Source organism: Colobus angolensis, unplaced genomic scaffold, assembly GCF_000951035.1.
Source record: "Colobus angolensis palliatus isolate OR3802 unplaced genomic scaffold, Cang.pa_1.0 Scaffold376, whole genome shotgun sequence".
NCBI lineage: Eukaryota > Metazoa > Chordata > Mammalia > Primates > Cercopithecidae > Colobus > Colobus angolensis.
The window spans coordinates 1,750,937-1,770,180 of record NW_012117110.1 but is presented as its reverse complement, the minus strand read 5'-3'; the positions used below and the strand labels follow the sequence as shown (position 1 = coordinate 1,770,180).

Below are 19,244 nucleotides of genomic sequence, written 5' to 3'. Positions count from 1 at the left end.
ATAATTGTGATTATTTTGTCTTATTGGAATGTTGGATACTATAATCTGCTTCATTAATCATCAAGCATGCTATGGATTTTCCATTTTTATAGGATCTGTATCTCAGTTAAGGTAATACTGGTAATTCTTGTACTCCATTTGAAGATGAAAAATATAGACCAAAATCATAGACCTTGCATAAAAGCTGGATAATGAAGACAGCTCTGGAGGAACACATAGATACACACACACACACACAGACACACATATATATAAACTTTACCCACATATATTTCTTAAAGTTTATTTTTTACAGTTTTAAAGCTTTTAAAGCAAAAGCAAGCACCTCCCCTCTCCCAGTGTGGGCGACCCCTCCCCTCTCTCTGAGTGGGCGGAGACAGCAGTTGCATATGCGTTCTTCCTTGTAAGGCCACAGGTCCCTCTGGATATGCTGCCACCTGGCCACGCCTCCTTCCCATCTTTCTCACTGACCAATTGGCTTGGAGCATTAAGGCCACGCCCCTATTCTGTGTTCTATTGGTGCCCTGGTTACACCTCTCCGGCTCAGTTGCACAGCTGCCTGGTAGGTGACTGGAGGCATTCAGCAGTGCTCACTGGGCTTTCACTGTTGTGGCCGCAACCCCGCCTCCCTACCCACCCTGCGATGTCGGAAACAACACTACAGGGCAAATTGACTGTAGCCAAGAAAAAGGTAAAACGCACCAGGTCTTGGCCCCCCCACCCAGCCATGGATCCCTTCTGACGACAAGACCATTGCCAGAGTCCATACTACTCCTTAGGCATACTGGACTGGGTCCCCCATCCTCAGCGCCTCTGGTCTCCCCCCACCAAAGTGTTGTCAGTCAGCCCCACCCCTTCAGCAAGCAGCCCAGTCCCTGCCCTTGCCAGTCACCACAGAGTGACTTTGGGTGGGTGACTCCTGGGGCTCCCTGCTCCATTCTCGACCCTCACCTCCTGCCGCCCCAAGCCCAACCTCCCTGGGCTCTTTGGGCTTGCTTCTCCTAGGACCTGGGTCCCCCAGCCCCAGGCCCCGCCCTCACCAGTCGTCCCTGCGTGACTTTGGGCTGGTGACTCCTGGGGCTCCCTACTGCAGACTCTGCCCTCCCCTCCTGCTGCCCCAAGCTCGACCTCCCTGGGCTCCTTGGGCTGGCGTCTCCAAGGACCTGGGTCTGAACCCTGTGTTTCCCTCCCCAATCGTGGAGCAGTGACTTAGGCATCATGCTGATGTGGTCCTCTCCCCTGGGAGGAATGGAATGTAGTGATGTCACAGTCCCTCTAGGAACTGTCATTACTGCTGCAAGACCAGCCTTTCATCTTACAACCCGATTCCCTAAGTTTTCTCACCCCATTTCCGGATCCTCTGGTTGCAGCATAAATTTCCAGTTGGAAGGAGAATGGGGACTATGGGACCCAGGAGCAGGAGGTTTCAGGCTGCCTTACTCCCTTAACATAGACATTGACAGTGGGAAAAGCCTGCACTTCCCCTGTGAGCTCAAAACGTTGACAGTATCTCAGGGTGGCCATGGGAGAACGGGTTTGGTTTGGTTTTCTCCCAGGCTTCTACTTCCCAGAGAGACTTTAACATTTTTTTCTGAGTTCTCCATGGTTCTGGGACCAGACTACCCTTCAGTCAGTGGTCTCTGAAGTGAGATTTGCTCATCTTCTGTGGAACAGATCTTGGGAAACTGAACTTGACAGTTTGAATCTTCCTCATATCATCTCAACCTGGGGTACTTTGAGTGCCACAGGATAAATGTGGGACATCTTTCTGAAGCATCATTTTCCCTTGATTCTCTTGAGAAAAAACATTAATGTACTTAGGGATGACAGTCACATAGGTTTCGAAGTATATACCAGACTTCTCTCTGAAATCAGGCTTAGGTTGTCCTCTTTCTGAAAAATTCCCAGATTTAACAAAAAAGCTGCCTTCTGCCATGAGGACACATTGATATGAAAGTGTGAGAGGTACTGGTGCACTTCCTCACACTAACAGATGTGTGAGGTTGTAAGGCTCTAAACCACACGGTATACAGTTCCTGCCTGCTTCGTGTTTACTTGTCTATCTCTGCCCCTGGTTTTGGTCCCTGGCAGCTGCTGATTCACGGCAAAACCCCAGAGCTTGGAGTCAAAAGACTGATTTTAAGTTCTGGCATTGCCTTTTTCTTCCTTTATATTTTTCTAGCCATGATATCAATCCCCCTCAGTCAATAAATGATTGTGACCACACCTTGTACAGTTGTTGGTGGCATTAAATCAGATGGTGTATAAGAGTATTTTGTCAAAACTGTAAAGGAGGATGTGGCTGTAGGGGCTGATAGTTCTCATGAGTGTTACTGCTCTTCCTTCCCACAGTTAAAAGAATACTGGCAGAGGAAGAGCCCTGGCGTTCCAGCAGGAGCTAACAGGAAAAAGAAAATCAATGGCAGTAGCCCTCACACAGCCACTACTGGTGGTTACCGCTCACCTGGGGATGTGAGTCTTGGCTGACCAGGCTCCTGGGGATGGGGGGCCCAAGGGGCAGTAGAGGGAAATTGTTAAGATTGTGGATGGACTGTCGGGTACTGGTTAAGAATTCTGGGTTTGAATCCTGCCTCTCCGTCTGCTAATGATTGATTAGGGATTGATTAAGATATGATTTAGGGCAAGTTGCTTGAGGTCTTCAGGCCTCTTTTTTCACGTCTGTATAAAAGAGGTGGTATTTTTGGACTTCCATTTGTGAAGTTTAATGAGATTTGTTATTGTTGCTTTTATGAGAATCCTTAGTACATGGCCTGCTGTAAACACACAGGACACCCACAAAATGGTCATTGCTGCTTGATTTTCCTCATTCCCAGTCTCAAGGGGAAGCCAGGCCAATGAGAAGAGTCACCTGCCATCAGGCTGCCCCTTTAGGAGTCACTGAAAGGGCCCCAGGGTGGGATGGTGGGGAGATAAGAACCATGAGAGAAGTTGGCACAAAGGAGTCGTGGGACAAAGGGTCCAAGATAGGCAGAAAAGAAACTCTTGCCAGTTGATGGGGAAGAAAAGAAGTCAGAGGGCTTAGACCTTGAGGAGGGACAGAACATCTCCATGTGCACTCTCATCTCTTGTAGTCAGCAACAGGGATCCACAGGGAGGCCCCTGCATCATCTGCTACCCTGAAGGATCTGGAGGTAAGAGGCCCTGGGCCGAGGTTCAGTGACCCTGCGGGCCAGCCCTCCAACCTCCTCCCACAGCAGGGGCTGGTTGCCCGTCTGCCAGCTGAGACAGCCCACACACACCCCTCCCCAGCCGTAATGATTGTTCTCTCTACCCCTCCCCACAATCCTCGTCCAACTCCTCCTCTCTGCATGCACCTCATAGCCGGTGCCAAGAACTAGCAGTAGCCCCAGACTCAAGCTCTGCAATAATCAGTCAACTCAGTGAAAACATCCATTCACTGGGAACAGTCCAGTGGGGTCCTCTGATTCCACGCTGCCAATCCTGGACTCGTTTCCCCTTGGGGCCCTGAAGAAAGGGCTAAAGCCCCTGGTGCCAAGGGCAAATGGGGAGCTGGGGTGCCCAGGCCTCACCTGGAGGGAGGGACTCCAGAGCACAGAACGTGCAGCCTGGTTCTTCAGTACCACCCTCTTTGCTGACTGTCTCTTCTCCAGACACCCCTGCTCGAGTCCTTGTCACACATGCCCTGCAGTTGTCACCTCTCAGGGAACCACTAGCCTGACTGGTTGTCAGGAACCCATATTTCTGCCCTGACTCAGTCCCTGATTTGCTTTTTGAGTCTGGACAAGCCATCTCTCCTCCTTGGGCCCGTGTTTCTGGAGGAGGTAGAGAGTATCAAAGGTCTCTGTTAGCTCTGGGAGTCCGAGATTTAAAGGCCCCTAGAATGGAAACTTCAGGGACAAGGGCTCCTGTCTGTCCTTTTCTTATATCTCTGCTGTGAAGAACCGTACCTGGCCCCTACGTGCTCAGTAGATGTTTGTTGAATGAACGCACCTTTCTAAATCACAAGCTGGCAGAACGGGGGGGCCTTTCTCCAACTCTGTCTCTAGAGGTTCACCAGCCCCTCTCTCCAGGGCCCTTTCACCCTGTGCTTTGGCCAGGTTCGCACATTGAATGAGGAGAAGCAGCATGAGATACATCGGGTACAGAAGCTTGGGAGGAGCTTGTTCAAACTCAAACACCAGAGGGGTTAGATGGGGCTGGCGTGACCTGGGAGCAGGACCGGCATCAGAGGGCTGTGGGGGTGGCTGAGAATGCCCCAGGGAGGGGGGTGGATGGAAGGGCTTTGAGGCAGAGGGAGAGAGGTCTGTGCCAGGAGATGGCAAGTCTTGTCATCTCCATGAGCCTCAGTGTCCCCATCAGCAAAGAGGGAGGAGTGCCCGTTGTCAGCCACCCACAGTGCTCTCTATCTGAAAGTGGCTTGGAAGACTGGCTACCATCTGGGTGCGAGGAATCATTAGCAGTGAGGCCAAGTTTGGGAAGCCTGAGAGGAGGAGCTGTGCACCAAAGGGAGGATTTTTTTTGTTTGTTTGTTTTTGTTTTTTTGAGAATCCAGAGGCCCTTATTGTCTGCTTCCTTTCTCAGCTGAACCCCTGGCCCCAGAGCCCCCAGCAGGACCCTCTGAGGTGGAGCAGTTACAAGATGAGACCAAACACCTAAGGAAGGAGCTGGAGAGTCTGGGAAGACAGCTCCAGGCCGAGGTGGAAAACAATCAGATGTTGAGTCTCCTGAATAGGAAACAAGAGGAGAGGCTACGTGAGCAGGAGGAGAGGCTGTGTGAGCAGGAGGAGAGGCTGTGTGAGCGGGAGAGGCTGCCAGAGCAGGAGAGGCTGCTGGAGCAGGTGGAGAAGCTGTTGGAACAGGAGAGGTGGCAGGAGGAGCAGGAGAGGCTGCTGGACCAGGAGAGGCTGCTGGACCAGGTGGAGGAGCTGCTGAAACAGGAGAGGCTGTGGGAGCAGGAGAGGCTGCTGGAGGAGATGGAGAAACTGTTGGAACAGCAGAGGCGGCAGGAGGAGCAGAAGAGGCTGCTGGACCAGATGGAGGAGCTGCTGAAACAAGAGAGGCTGCGGGAGCAGGAGAGGCTGTTGGAGGAGGTGGAGAAGTTGTTGCAGCAGGAGAGGCAGCAGGAGGAGCAGAAGAGGCTGCTGGAGGAGGAACAGCTACTGGACCAAGTGGAGGAGCTGCTGGAACAGGACAGGCTGCGGGAGCAGGATCAGAGGCTGTGGGAGCAGGAGACACTGCGGGAACTGGAGAGGCTGCGGGAGCTGGAGAGGATGCTGGAGCTGGGGTGGGAAGCCCTCTATGAGCAGTGGGCCCAGCCACACAGCAGCTTCGAGGAGCTGGTGGGTTGCCCCACCTGGGGAGCCTGCCCTCTTCCCTAGCCCTCCAGGCCTGTGTTTCCCCACCTGTAAAATGGGGCATTGTAGCCCTCACATGAAATGGTACTTCTAAAGGTACCTGTGAGCCAGAGCCCTGTTCTGATGGCTGTGGGAGAGAGGGGATGATTTTTCTAACCTGCCTCCACCCTTCCCGGTGCCACGGCAGGCAGACACGAAGTTCTGGGGTCTCCAGCTATAGTGGGTGGCCACTGATTGCTTCTGTCTGTCCAGAACAATGAGAACAAGAGCGCACTACAGTTGGAGCAGCAAGTAAAGGAGCTGAAGATGCTGGGTGAGCTGAAAGACACGGTAACCTCTGACCCATCCAAGAAGGGCTGGGAGGCGGGCACCAGCCTCTGGGAGGGGGAGGTACCAGGTCAGAGGCAGCTGCAGCCTGGGGGCAGGTGACCCCAGCACCCTCCAGGGCAGTCCTATGACTCTTTCTTGCTTCCTGCCCTCTGACGTTTAGAGGTGGGGAGCCCTGGGCTCCCCCCAGGTCTGGATATCATCATCCCAGCTAGAGGCATGGAGCCCCCCAATCATAGGGGAAGAGACAGTGGTATAAGAGGCTCCTTATGTTGGGTGTGGTGGCTCACGCCTGTAATCCCAGCACTTTGGGAGGCTGAGGCAGGAGAATCACTTGAGGTTAGGAGCTTGAGACCAGCCTTGCCAACATGGTGAAACCTCATCTCTACTAAAATTTCAAAATAAAATAATTAGCCAGGCCTGGTGGTGCGTGCCTGTAATCCCAGCTACTCAGGAGGCTGAGACATGAGAATCACTTGAGTCCAGGAGGTGGAGGTTGCAGTGAGCTGAGATCGCACCATTGCACTCCAGCCTGGGACACAGAGTCACACTGTCTCAAAACAAAACAAAACGCAAAAACCAAAAAGACTCCTTAGACTCAAACTGGTTTCCGGCCTCGGTTCTACTGGTTATCATTCAACTACTTTGCATCTCTAAGTCTGTTTCTTTAACTTCAAAAGGAAGTTAACATTTTCCTTGCAGAGGTGCTGAGGATTAAATGAGATAATACATGGAAACATTAGGCATGTAGCACACTTAGCTTAGCACACTTAGATGGTGGTTGGCTCCCTCTGCTTTTCCACCAGTCTGGGGCCTACAGTTTAAATGGTGGGAAAAAGAACATGAGATTTTAGGCTGGGGAAGGAGGCATGGGGTTCTAGGCAAGGGAAGCAGTCTCTTAGGCCTGAAGCAAGGGGCCAGGGGCCTGGGCAGACCACAGAGCCCCACAGTGCCCTTGCTACCCTATTAATGGGCCAGGAATCTGGAAGCCAGCCAATACATGCCCTCATGTCCAGGGTCTTCCTGCAGGTGGGGCTGAAGAGCCAAGAGGCTCAGAGTCTGCAGCAGCAGTGAGACCAGTACCTGTGTCACCTGCAGCAGTACTTGGTTGCTTAGCAGCAGGTGGCCACTTACCAGCAGCTGACCTCTGAGAAGGAGGTGCTGCACAGGCAGTTACCGCTGCAGACCCAGCTCGTGGACCAGCTGCAGTGGCAGGAAGCTCAGGGCAAAGCGGTGGCTAAACTGGCCCGCCAAAAGTTGCAGGAGACCCAGGGAAGGGAGTTGCTGAGGACAGGGCCCTGAGAGGGACAACCTGTCAACCTCCGTGCCTTCTCACCCTTTTTCCTGGCCCCTTAGGGGCACCTGGAAGCTACCAGCCAGCAGAAACAGCAGCTAAAGCCCAGCTGAGCCTCATGGCTCTCCCTGGGGAAGCTACGGGAGCCCACTCAGAGGAAGAGGTGAGAGCCCCAGGAGGAAAGGGGGACTGTTAGTAGCATAGGATTGAGGAGTTGGAAGAGACCTTTAAGACAGCTGGTCATTATGCCGACCGGGTGTCCGCGCTAAGTTCGGTATCAATATGGTGACCTCCTGGGAGCAGGGGGCCATCAGGTTGCCTAAGGACAGGAGAACCGGCCCAGGTCAGAAAGGGACCAGGTCAGGACTCCCGCACTAATCGGTAGTGGGACTGTGCCTGGGCAATATAGCAAGATCTTGGTTCTCAAAAGTAAAAATAAAGAACAGCTCATTCCCCTCTGGGGAGGGGCTGGCTCAGGGCTACACAGTGAGGGTGGGGACAGAGGTGGGTCCACAGTACCTCCTTTGTTGTCTGAGGACCCCTCTAGCCACCTCCCCACAGGAGATGGAGGAGGACATCTGGACAGTGAGGAGGAGGAGGCACCTCAGCACATGCTGAGCATCCTGCAGGACCTGGAGAGCCAGGAGGCCATGGTGAGCCTGACTTTCCCTGCCCCTACTTTGCCACCTTCCTCTGTGGTCCCTCCCAGACCCCCTTGTGTTCTTGGTTTCACCATCTTCTGATTTCTGTGGACTTTTCACTCCCTCCGGGAGCCAGTGGTCAGACACCATTTCACCTGTGACCAACAGGTGCACTCTCTGAGCCCCAAGGGAAGGGGCTGCACTCCACCTCCCTGCCCCGGTTGTTCTGTGTATGTCCCTACAAGAACACTCACCTCTTGCCTTCAGGTGGCATTTTTCAACTTCGCTGGAGCCCGTGCCCAAGAGGAGCAAAGACTGTGCTGCCAGCGCCTGGCTCAGCAGGTGGTCTCATCCCAGAAGCCAGAGGCAGCGGCCCCAGCCCCAGGGACTGGGGGTGAGTCTGTGTGTGGGGAGACCCACCGGGCCCTGCAGGGGGCCATGGAGAAGGTGCAGCTGAGCAGGTCCTGGCACGGGCCATGAACGGTGGGGGCGGGGCAAGGCAGGTGGCTCCTGAGATGTGACCCCATTATTTTGGCTCCAGAGCGACTTTATGGAAGGAGAAGGTGGACCTGAAGGAGAGGGTGGAGAAACTAGAGCTTCGATTCATCCACCTCTCGGGACAGACAGATACCATGAGTGAGCAGGAGGCCAGGGTAGGGCAGGGGGAGCTGCAGGGCCGTTGGAGGGCTGCCAGCATCTGAACAGTGTCCTCCCGCAGGAAAGTACATCACCCCATGTGGGAACCAGGGGGCAGTGTCAAAGATGCGGCACCGGCACCAGGAGGAGGATATCATCAGGCTGGCCCAGGACCAGGAGATGAAGGTACGGTGTGCAACATCTCTGTGGGGGTGGGGTTTGGGATGAACATGGACGCTGGCACTGGCATGGCAGCTGAGCACCCCTCCCTCCAGGTGACCCTGCTGGAGCTGCAGGGGCAGGTGTTGCGTTTTGTGGGCGACCACAATGAGGGGCATGGCAAATTCCTGACCACTGCCAGAACCCTGCTGATGAGCCCGCTCTAGGAGCCCCAAGCCCCCAGGAGTTTGGGTGTGCTGACAAGCAGGGTGGCGAGTAGAGCCCTCAGGCGGGGTGGGCAGGCAGGAGCAGGGGAGGCTCGCACTGAGCTCAGATCCCCTCCTCCCTCTCTCCAAAGGTCTTTGTGAGGTGAGCCTCACTGACAGCGTGGAGCCTGCACCAGGAGAGGCCAGGGAAGTTTCTCCCAGCGACCGCCCCACTGCACAGCAGATCGTGCAGCTGCTTTCTGTAATGCAGGACACCCAGGAACACCCAGGCTTGGCCAACAACCCCTGCATGCCATTCTTTTCGGGCTCCCGAGAACAGGGAGATAAACATCGCCATCACCTAAGAGCCGGTCAAAAAATCAAAAAAAAAAAAGTTAAGGGGTTAATCTCCTACACAATTCATTTACTTCATTTGAATGTTACAGCCACTCATGTTTATTTGTGTTTCTAATTTATAGTTTAAATTTATTTGTAAAAAGTTAAAGGAGAGTGGGTCTTTCCCTCATTTTCACTCTAGCATCCTTTAGCATTTCTCTTTTTCAGTTTGAAAATTGTAGGTCATTAGCTCGCATATCGAGTGTGCCCTTACCTGGTGGGAGTTCAAACACACAAAGACCCACTATTTTCACAAAACTGTTCTTGCTGGTTTGGAAAAGGCTGCCATGCTTTTTTAATGTTATTGCAGCATGTATATTCATTATGGAATTCAGATAAAATTTGCTTATGTTCTGTTGTTATGTTTGATTGAATCCCAATCACAGTGAGCTCCTCAGAGCTCAATATGTGGGTTGCCCTCAAGTGCACGCTGTTTATTAGTTTGTAATATGTCACTGTGAGTACTGACATTTAGAGTAGTTTTAAAAAGGCCAAGAACTGGAAACAGCCTTTCCCCCTTTTTCTGTGTATTGGGGATGGGAGTAATAACATTTTGGGGAGTTTTTTAAATCTCCCAGAAGAGGAAAGTGGCCTGCTCTGGCAGGTGTGTGTTCTGGGCTCCAGAACACATGCAGGACTTAAAGTCCTGTTCTTGCCTTTTATTTTCTGAACTTGCTGCTTTTGCATTCTTTGAGTTCAGTTTAAAGACAGTTACTTTAAGTCTGTTGCAAACCCTCAGGCTGGAAATGGTACCACTGTTAATTAGCGCCTTATTTGGTCTAACAGTTTTTCTTTAAAATTCTGAAACTGAGTTTACCTAATACATTGATAAATTACTTCAAAGGAATTTTTATAGTTCAAATCACTTTACTTTTACCCTGACACATATAAATGACTAGGAATGACCTTCAGATCGCGTTTAGCATCTGTAACTAAACTGATAATAATGTGTTCATGGGGTACCTATGGATTAAATCACACACTGACATATTTAAGCTGAATGTCAGTCTGGAAAATAAATGTACTATATTAACTGAAATATCACTCTTTGTCATATGTTTAAGAAAAAGCTAAAAAGAATGGAATTGTATGATAATAACTTAAGTCTTTCTTCAAAGCGCATGCAGTCTTTGCAATACCTCATTCAGTCAAGTATTTGTTCTCTTCCTCATTCAGTATTAGGCAGCTTTCAATTTGCTTAGAAGGCAACATTAGAAGGTTAGAGTTAATCAGAAACATAAAATTTAAAATGTGAGTTCAACTGAATAAATTTGAATTTCTGTAGGAAGAATCAAAATACCTATTTAAAGATTGCAATATATGATAATCATTTTTAAAGTATTTGATTAAACTTGAGAGGTTTTCCAGAAATGAAAAAAATCAATTCTAAAACCAAAGCTGATTTTTAGAAAATGTGAAAATGTAAATCAGCCCTATCCATAATAGTTTCTCTAAAACTTTATGTTAGTCATTTTAAAATAACTATTCAAAAATGTAACTACTATCTTAATGTTTTGAAATAAGTTAAAACATTTTAAATATGAATACTGTAGTTTAAAAGAAAGAAACTAGGGGAAGGAAAAGTAGAGAAAGAAATGCCAATTCCAGTCCAAAGCTTTATTTGCCAAGTTTTCTTAGAATGACTTTTACCAATTTATGAATTCTTATAAACATAGACTATATATGGAAATACTGAATCATATAATGGAAATACTGAATTTGCCTAAAGTGGCATTGCTGACTGCTGTGATGTTACTGTAATGTAATAAACTATTAAATTGTTGCAAATTAATAATTTGCAACAGTTTTGTGAAAATGTTGTTTTTGCCTTAAAATTGTGTGTGTCTTGAAAACTATAGTATTAAATACTATAGCATGCAAATACTGGGCATGCTTGGCATGAGATAATCTCTTTTTATTTTTATAAAATTGTAACTATGTAAGTGTGTTTATTAAAAGAACAAACTAAAAGTTATGGGATGAAAGAGTTATGGGATAAAACATGTGGAAAAGTGTGTCAAAAAAAGAAGAAAAAAGTTTTATGAAAAGTTATTTTAAAAAGTTATGAAAAAGAAGTTATGGTATTAAAAAAAAAAGTCACAGGATATAAATAAAAATAAATAAAAGCAGGCCCCTGTCAGCATAAGCCTGGAGAAGTGGGTCTGGAGTCTTCACCCCCACCATGTCCCTGCCACCCCTTCCCAGTCACCCATTTACCACTAGGGTAGCAAGACAAGACCCCTGTCTAATGGGGGGAGACAGACTTTTTGCCACCTTGACCATGGTCCTTGAAGTTCTGGACGATGATGCTTGTTATTTAAGAACCAGAGGCTGGCGGAGTTGGTTTGTTTTGAGAAGGCCTGATAACCTCTCTACTCTCACCAAAGCAACTTTTCCCTCAGGGGGCTCCCATCTTCTTATTCAGAGAGGCAGCTAAACCAGGACAGTGGGGCTAACAGTAGACCAGGTGAGGGCATGGGCTGCTGGGGTGACTCCCGCTTCCCCAGCGTACATATTGAATTTGTGTAACATTCTGGGGGGTAGGGCCACTCCCTGTATTGTACCTAGTGGAGGTTGGAGCTGGTATAAGGAGAGGAGGTTCTAATAATTATTTGCGGCTGGGAAACTTATTTATTGCTAGCATAGGACAGAGGAAGGAGGCGGGGATGGGGTCGTGGCTCCCTTGGTGATGTGACTCCTGTTTATTTCACTTTTCATTTTGGAATAAATGGATTTAGCCATACTGCTCAGCCTGGTGTGTTCCCGTTTCCCTCACTGGGTCCTGCAGTTTGTCCCACAGAACGAGGAGCCCCAGAGTGTCTGAGCATGTCCAGCTGGGCTGCTGGGGACCTTCCAGGCCTGTTACCTGTATGCTGCCTGGTGACGCCTGGTGGATTTGATGGGGACTGCCATGGCACCTATGGGGCACAGTCCGGCCCTGACAGCCAACAGGCTCAGAAGCCTGATCTAGCTGTGGCCGGGAAGACAGATACCAGCACCCAAGGGCACCGACTTCCATCCACCCCAGGTGTCTTCCCTTCCGTCCGCCTGCCTCCCTCCCCTGTCTGCACTGGGTGGCCTGTTCTGTCTGTCCTTCCAGAATGCCGGCTGCCCCTCAGTCTCCCTCCAGGCTGAGTTCATGACCCTGCCCCCTAGTGGCCAGAGCTGGCTTCACAGCATAGGAGCCAGCTAAACTCCAGGGACTTTCAAGGAAATGTGTCCCTTGGAAAGGCCTTTTCACCACTCCCAACAGCACCCTAGAAATGGCTTGACCTTTCCCCTCCCCTGAGCTCCACAGAGAACACAGCCAGCAGAAGACACATTCCCCGTCATCCAGAAATGGGTTTCTCAGCCGAGGGACAGCAGGACTGGTAGACACTGTCAGTCCACGCAGCTGCCTGCACGGCACTCCCATGCTTGGTGGAGGGTGGGAGGGATGGCAGGGGCTGGCTGTCCACAGGCCAGGCATGACAGGCTCACTGGAGGTGGCACACTTTGGAGTGGCAATGTCAGGGGACAGCTTTCTCTTGTTGGGCCACAAGACTCCACAAGGACAGCATGGGGACTGATTCCCAGCACTAGAGGTGAGGCCATCGGCCATGTATAGGTGTGCGCATATATATATACACACACACATATATATGAGTATTTGTAGCTATTTATAGAACAGGGCAGGGGCATACCACAGAGGGGGCACAAGTTTTCAGCAACGGTCACACCTGGAAGTCTCAGCTCACCACTATAACAGACTAAGTCACAGATGAAGGCTTTGGGGCTGGGGATCCACTGTCAAGTCACAGAACACCTACCCAGGCAGGCTTGGAAAGGGAGGCCTCCGAGAAGAGGAGAGATCTGTTTAGAGGTTGAACTGGGACCTGGGACTCTCAGGATGGGATGGACTTGCCTGACCCAATCAGCGGGCAGTTGGAGAGAAGCAGAGAGAAAACAGGAGAGAGAAAAGGAAGCAGATTGCTGGTGAGGCAAGCACAGAGCATGGGCACAATGCAAAAGCTGTGTGAGGGCCAGGGAGGGGAGGGCGCAGGTGTGGGTGTGTAGTAAGGTTCCTGGAAGAGGGGCTGGAAGGGAAAAGGGAGGAAGATGGAAGGAAGAGCCGGAGCTTCACAGGTAGTGCCTGGGGGCTGCAGCGGCCCTCCACACCCCACATACGCCTCTCCCACGGCATCCAGGTAGTGCACCCACAGTTCAGACCAATGCTCAGTCCCCTCAGGCTTCCCTTTTCTCTGGTCACCCTGTCTTCCAACACACTGACCCAGGGCCACCCCTCACCTTGGGGAGCCCCAAGCAACAGTCACCAGGCCTGATAGGGAAGGAACACTGCTTGAACCAGGATGATGAAGCTAAAAGGGATGGATGGTTGGATTGAGCGCCGGAGGCCCCTCTGGGCCATCAGAAAGCCCAGGACCCTCTGAGAGGACCCTTGGGTAGGCAAGGAGGGCAGGCAGCCAGATGCCACTGGCCATAGATTTGTAAGTCTAAGAGGGGAGCCTCAGGTTGTTGGGGGACTGCAGGTCACATAGGTGAGGCTGGGCCCTTCCTTATGTGACTGGGCCCTTCCTGCAGGAAAAAGCAGAAGAGGGAGAGTCTGTGGCAGGAGAGGTGGGCAGGCTCACTGGACAGAGCTCAGCCAGGCCAGCAGGCACTGTGGTCCCCTTGGCTGAATAGCATAGGTGACCCCTAGGAGCAACAGGCCGAGGTGAGTGAGCCCGCTGGCTGGCAGTAGTGCTTCAGCGGGGGCCAGGGACCCTGCTTTCGGTCACACACTAGCAGCTATGATGGTACCTGGGAGGGAGGGAAGGGGGCTGTGTGTCCCTGCCTGGCCTGTGAAGTGTGTTGTGGGATGACCGTGTGCATGGGAGTCTCAAGGTTTTATCCTAGATCACCACTGGATTGCAACAAATAGAGGAGGTGGGACCCCGACTATCACCACTGCTCTGCAGTGGATTTGGCTCTTGGCACTCCCAGGCTGGGAGCTGGATACTCTGCCCTGGCAGCATGACTCAGACTGCATGACAGGTACGGCGTGCTCATGATGATGTTCCTAGACCTCTGGCCACCTCAGAATCCAGCCCCACACACGACCCCCTCCAAGCTCCCACCATAAACCGCGAGCTCTCTGCTGTCCCTGACGGCTCCAGAGAGCACCCACGTCTGCCGGCCTGGGCATGGAGCCCGTTCCAAGAGCCCCCAGGCTCAGTCAGGGAGGCTGGGAGGGCTTTGGGACCGTGGGGACCAGCCCTGGTACCTGCGTCTGGCCAGGATGCTCTGCACCTGCAGCCAGGAGTCATCCACGGGCCCCCGTGGGCGTGCTGACGGTGGTCGTGTTGATGTCACCAATGATGCTGAGCATGTGGTGCATGCGCAGCATCTCGTCGCCCCACTGTGCCTGCTCTGCTGACTCCTCCATCAGTGTGTTCTGGTCCCCATGTGAGTACAGGTTGGACAGCAGCTCCGAGATGAGTTCCTTGGTCTGAGAGTGGGCAAAGAGGGAAGAAGGGTGGAACCTAATGCCTGTGCTGCCCTGGCCGCCCTGCCGGGCCCTGCTGGGACTGTGCGCTGGGCTTGGAGCCCCAAGTATGGCTTTTCAGATGTGGCTTCTACACCACTTAGACTCGAAGATCTGCCTCCCCACTGCCTTTTCTCACTCAGATAGGAACACTGAGGTCCAGAGGAAAAGTCACCTGTCCAAGGTTACAGATCTGGAAGGGGACCCAGGACCTATCATGCCACCGGGACACCTGTCTACTCGATTTTTAAAAATTTTTTTTGGAGATAGGATCTCACTCTGTTGCCAGGTTGGAGTACAGTGGGTGAGATCACTGCTTACTGCAGCCTCAACCTCCTGGGCTCAAAGTGATCCTCCAACGTCAGCCTGTCAAGTAGCTAGGACAACAGGCATGTGCCATCACCAAGCCCGGCTAATTTGTGTGTACAGACCTGGACTCACTATGTTGCCCAGGCTGGTCTCGAACTCCTGTGCTCAAGCGAGCCTCCTGCCTTGGCCTCCCAAAGTGCTGGGATTACAGGCATGGGCCACTGTGCCCAGTCCCACGTTATATTTCCATGGGACAGCTCTGGTCTTGACCGTGCCTCCCTCCCTGGACCTGGTCCCAGAGGACTGTTTGCCATCTCCCCCAGGCCAACATGGCCACCTGCATCCCCAGTGCCACAGGAGCCCCCTGCCCGCATGGGGCAGTGCATGCTCATTGTTGATCATGAGGTACATGATGGTCCTTGTCATGAGACCAACCACGAGGTCCAGCACGGTCTTGTTGACAATGGCCATATAGGAGTCTACCAGGTTCTGAGTGGTCTCCTTGAAGATCTATTTGCTTAGAATAGTGTTTACTAGAGGTGAGGAAGGGTAAGGGGGAGGGGGTAGCCAAAGGTTGGCTAACAGATTAACAGATACAAGAGTACATGGCTGAATGTGGTAGCTCACACACTAGTGTAATCCTAGCTCTCTGGGAGGCTGAGGGGAGAGGATCACTTGAGGCTGGGAGTTCAAGGCCAGCCTGGGCAACATAGGAGACATTATGTCTACAAAAATTTAAAAATTAGCTAGGCATGGTGGTCCATACCTGTGGTCCCGGCTACTAAAGCCCAAATTGAAGGACAAAATAAATCAATCACAACTTTTCACATTTTGTGAATGTGATCAAAATGTGACCAAGGACTCACTGAATTATATAGTATTATATCAATGTTACATTTCCTGATTTTGATCATTGCATTGTGGTTATATAAAATAATGTTCTTGTTCTGGAAGTAACACTGAAATATTTGGGAGCAAATGGGCAGATCTCCAACTTCAAGTGGAGCAGAAAAAAAAAAGTTGTGTGTATACATATATATACACATATATATATGTATATACATATGTGTATATATACACACACACACATATACATACAAAGAATATATGGCCTGGCGCGGTGGCTCACGCCTATAATCCCAGCACTTTAGGAGGCCGATGCAGGTGGATCACCTGAGGTAGGGAGTTCAAGAACAGTCTGACCAACATGGAGAAACCCTGTCTCTACCAATACTACAAAATTAGCCGGGCATGGTGGGCACCTGTAATCCCAGCTACTCGGGAGGCTTAGACAGGAGAATCACCTGAACCTGGGAAGTGGAGGTTGCAGTGAGCCAAGATCACACCATTGCACTCCAGCCTGGTCCACAAGAGAACTCCGTCTCAAAAAAAAAAAAAAAAAATTAGCTTTGTGTGGTGGTGAGTGCCTGTAATCCCAGCTACTCGGGAGGCTGAGGCAGGAGAATCACTTGAACTAGGGAGTTGGAGGTTGCCGTGAGCCAAGATCGTGCCACTGCACTCCAGCCTGGGTGACAGAGTGAGACTCTATCTACCGCGTGCCCCCCCCCCAAAAAAAGATAAAGCCATTGAAGCAAAATATGAACTGGTAAACTTGGGTGTTCTTTGTACTATTCTTCCAACTTCTCTGTAAGTTTGAAATTATACAAAAATTAAGTAACAAAACACATTTAAAATGTTTGCTGTATTTATCTGCTTGACAGAAGCAGATATGCAAGAAACACTTTAAGGCTAGAACTTTGCCACTTCCTGGCTGCTTTTTTTTTTTGAGACAGGGTCTCACTTCGTCGCCTAGATTGTAGTGCAGTGGCATGATCTCGGCTCATTGCAACTTCCACCTCCAAGACTTAGGCGGCCCTCCAACCTCAGCCTTCCAAGTAGCTGGACTACACATGCACATCACCATGCCCAGTTTATTTTCTACCTTTTTCGTAGAGAGGAGGTCTTGCTATTGCCCAGGCTGGTCTCCAACCCTCAGGCTCAAGCAATCCTTCAAACCTCAGTCTCAAATACTGGGAGCCACTGCCCGTTCTCTTGAACACCCATCCACCAGCTAAGCTTGGCTCTGCAACAGCTCCTTCTCCCACTGGAGAAACACAGAGCCCCCAACTTTCCTCACACTCAAGGGCATGAACCAACCAAGTGCAGCCCAGCTCCTGAGACACACGCGCGCACACACACACAAATACACGCAGTTAACTGACAACCTCGACAGAGATCCTAAAGCTCAGAGTCCGGGGCAGTCTACTCAAGCTGCAGCTGGTGAGTCTGCCTCCAGTTAGGCTGAAGCATCACAGTTATCATTGATTCTCCCACATTTATTCACATTTGTTGAGATCTCTTATATTCCAGGCACTGGGCTCCACAATGGACACAAAGACACCACTCATCCTACCTCCCACTGACAGAAAAGTAAAACCCTGATACACGTGATAATCCTGTTGCTACCATCTCAATGTGGGCAAGTTGGCCCAAATTATCTGTACTGAGCAGGGGCTGAAGACCCAGGTAAGCAGGGTGGGGCTCTCAAAGCAGCTTTCCAGGCTCATACTGCAGACCACTAGCCACATGCTCAGGCTTGCCCTTGCTCATTTACTTAACTCTGGTGAACCCACTCCCCATAGACAAGCAGCATCCAAATCCCAGGCAAGTGCCAGCTGATGTGTCACTTTGAGAGCTCCTGCCTTTACTCTACCCACACACAACTGCAAAGATGACACAGGCAAGGAAGGCTGTTGTCCCAGATTTATTGAAAATAATATAGCACTGCAGAAAAAATTCAAACAGGTCCCCGAGGCGTTTTGAAATTCATCCCAACTGTAGGCTGAGTGACCTGCAGGTTGGACAGACTGCCAAAGTCCTGGAACGAGAAAATGGATTCAGTGAGCAGTTACTGGTGAGATGTGGGTGGGCCCCAGAAGAAAACAGAGGGCCTTCTCCCTGCCCCTAGAGCCACAGCATTCTCAAGGAGGTCCAGAGGCTACCTGAAAGACCCCTTTACTCTAAGAGCCAACAAGGGCCTCAATACCTCCCACTTTTCCAGTGTGATCTTCCTTCAACACACACCTGACTGTGTGGTATCCCCACTTACAACTCTACGACTTTTACCCAATGTACCATACCATTTTTCTGTTTTCACAACCCCTTCCTATCACTCAAAAACACCATTTCTCAATCTTGGTAATGCAGACATCCTGAGCTGGACATTCTTTGTTACAGGGAGCTGTCCTGTGCATCGCAGAAAGTTTAGCAACATCCTTGGCCTCTATCCATTAGAAGTTAGCAGGTATCCCCTTGCTATGAGAACCAAAACAACGTGTCTGGACATTGCCAAATGTCCTCTAAGACAAAACTCTGTCCCTTTGAGCATACACAGTGCCACCTGCTTTGCAGGACCAGCCTCAGGTAAGAGCTATTACTAATCTAATCAACATTTGTGAAGGGCCCAAGTACACCAGGCACCAAGCAGAAGGGAGGGAGGCAAGAGCAGACCCTGCCCTCACACAAGCTCAGGCTGGTGGGCAGGGCAAGAAGCCAAAGGGCCCACCTTGTACCTGGAACTTCATGTCCTATTTGGTCCTCAGAAACCCATTTTAGTTTCAACAAAAAAGCTGCATTCAGCGCAGTGGTTATTTCAGGAGGAAAAGACCCACAGCGGGCTGTAGCTGTACTGGTGATGTTTTTCTGAAGCTGGGAAAGTACATGGGAGTTCATTTTGCTAATTACCTTTTTGAGTGCCTTAAACATTTAATGACCATAAAAATAGGAAAAATGAAGTTGTTCAAAATCACCAACTGCCCAATGGATTTTTGAAGCCCATGCTTTCACCCAAGTATGCAAAAGGCCTAAGATTAAGCCACAGAAGAAACATCAAAGTGCAATGAAGATACACTGAATAGGTACATACAAGGCACCCTAAGTAGTGCCTTGTATGTACCTGGAAATGGACCAAAGTTCATTTCTGAGTGGTTAGCATGGAGACACCAAAGGAATACCATCACAGAAGAAAAGCAGGCAGAATGAAGAGAGCCAGGGCTGACACAAAGAGGCAACCTAAGCCAGCCATAAGACCAAGAACAGAAGCAGACAAGAGAGAAAAGGTATCCTGGAAGCCACTAGATTTGGGAATCATGATCCTGAGGCGAGCAAACTCAATGCACACAACTTTCGCTACACCCATTATGAAAGCGGTCCAATTTAGGGGCTAGAAGTTTAGATGGGATTCCCAACTCTGCCACTTACTAGCTGGGTGACCTTGGATAGTAAGACCTACTGATGGTTTTTGACCAGGAAAATACCACTTTAGGAATCCAGCAAACACTTACCAAAAGCTTCAGCATTTCCTTAGTGTCAGGATCTACTTCAATTATCTCCTGATCCAGGGCTGAGACCTAGAAG

The 19,244-nt window shown here is 50.4% G+C and overlaps 2 protein-coding genes across 4 annotated transcripts in view; one reads left to right on the top strand and one right to left on the bottom strand.

The window, feature by feature from the left end:
* The first annotated feature begins 643 nt into the window (after positions 1–643).
* LOC105520276 (golgin subfamily A member 6-like protein 9) lies at positions 644–8,980 on the top strand. Its single transcript, XM_011953896.1, is given in 18 exon segments — positions 644–691; positions 2,353–2,472; positions 3,093–3,172; positions 3,343–3,427; positions 4,080–4,167; positions 4,564–4,846; positions 5,042–5,321; positions 5,589–5,666; positions 7,020–7,056; positions 7,059–7,092; positions 7,517–7,610; positions 7,866–8,059; positions 8,140–8,234; positions 8,317–8,420; positions 8,510–8,585; positions 8,588–8,665; positions 8,752–8,920; positions 8,922–8,980. Coding segments are annotated over 18 exon segments (1,986 nt in total). The 3' UTR covers positions 8,965–8,980.
* Positions 8,981–17,576: 8,596 nt separating this feature from the next.
* LOC105520269 (40S ribosomal protein S17) overlaps positions 17,577–19,244 on the bottom strand; it is a 108,756-nt gene continuing 107,088 nt past the window's right edge. For 2 of the 3 annotated variants that reach the window (XM_011953877.1, XM_011953887.1), the window contains 2 exons: positions 19,172–19,237; positions 17,577–17,706 (listed from right to left, as the gene is read on the bottom strand). In XM_011953877.1, the coding sequence (XP_011809267.1) occupies positions 17,626–17,706; positions 19,172–19,237 (147 nt within the window). In that variant the 3' untranslated portion in view covers positions 17,577–17,625. The remainder of the gene's footprint in view (positions 17,707–19,171; positions 19,238–19,244) is intronic. The other variant, XM_011953886.1, reaches the window with a different exon arrangement.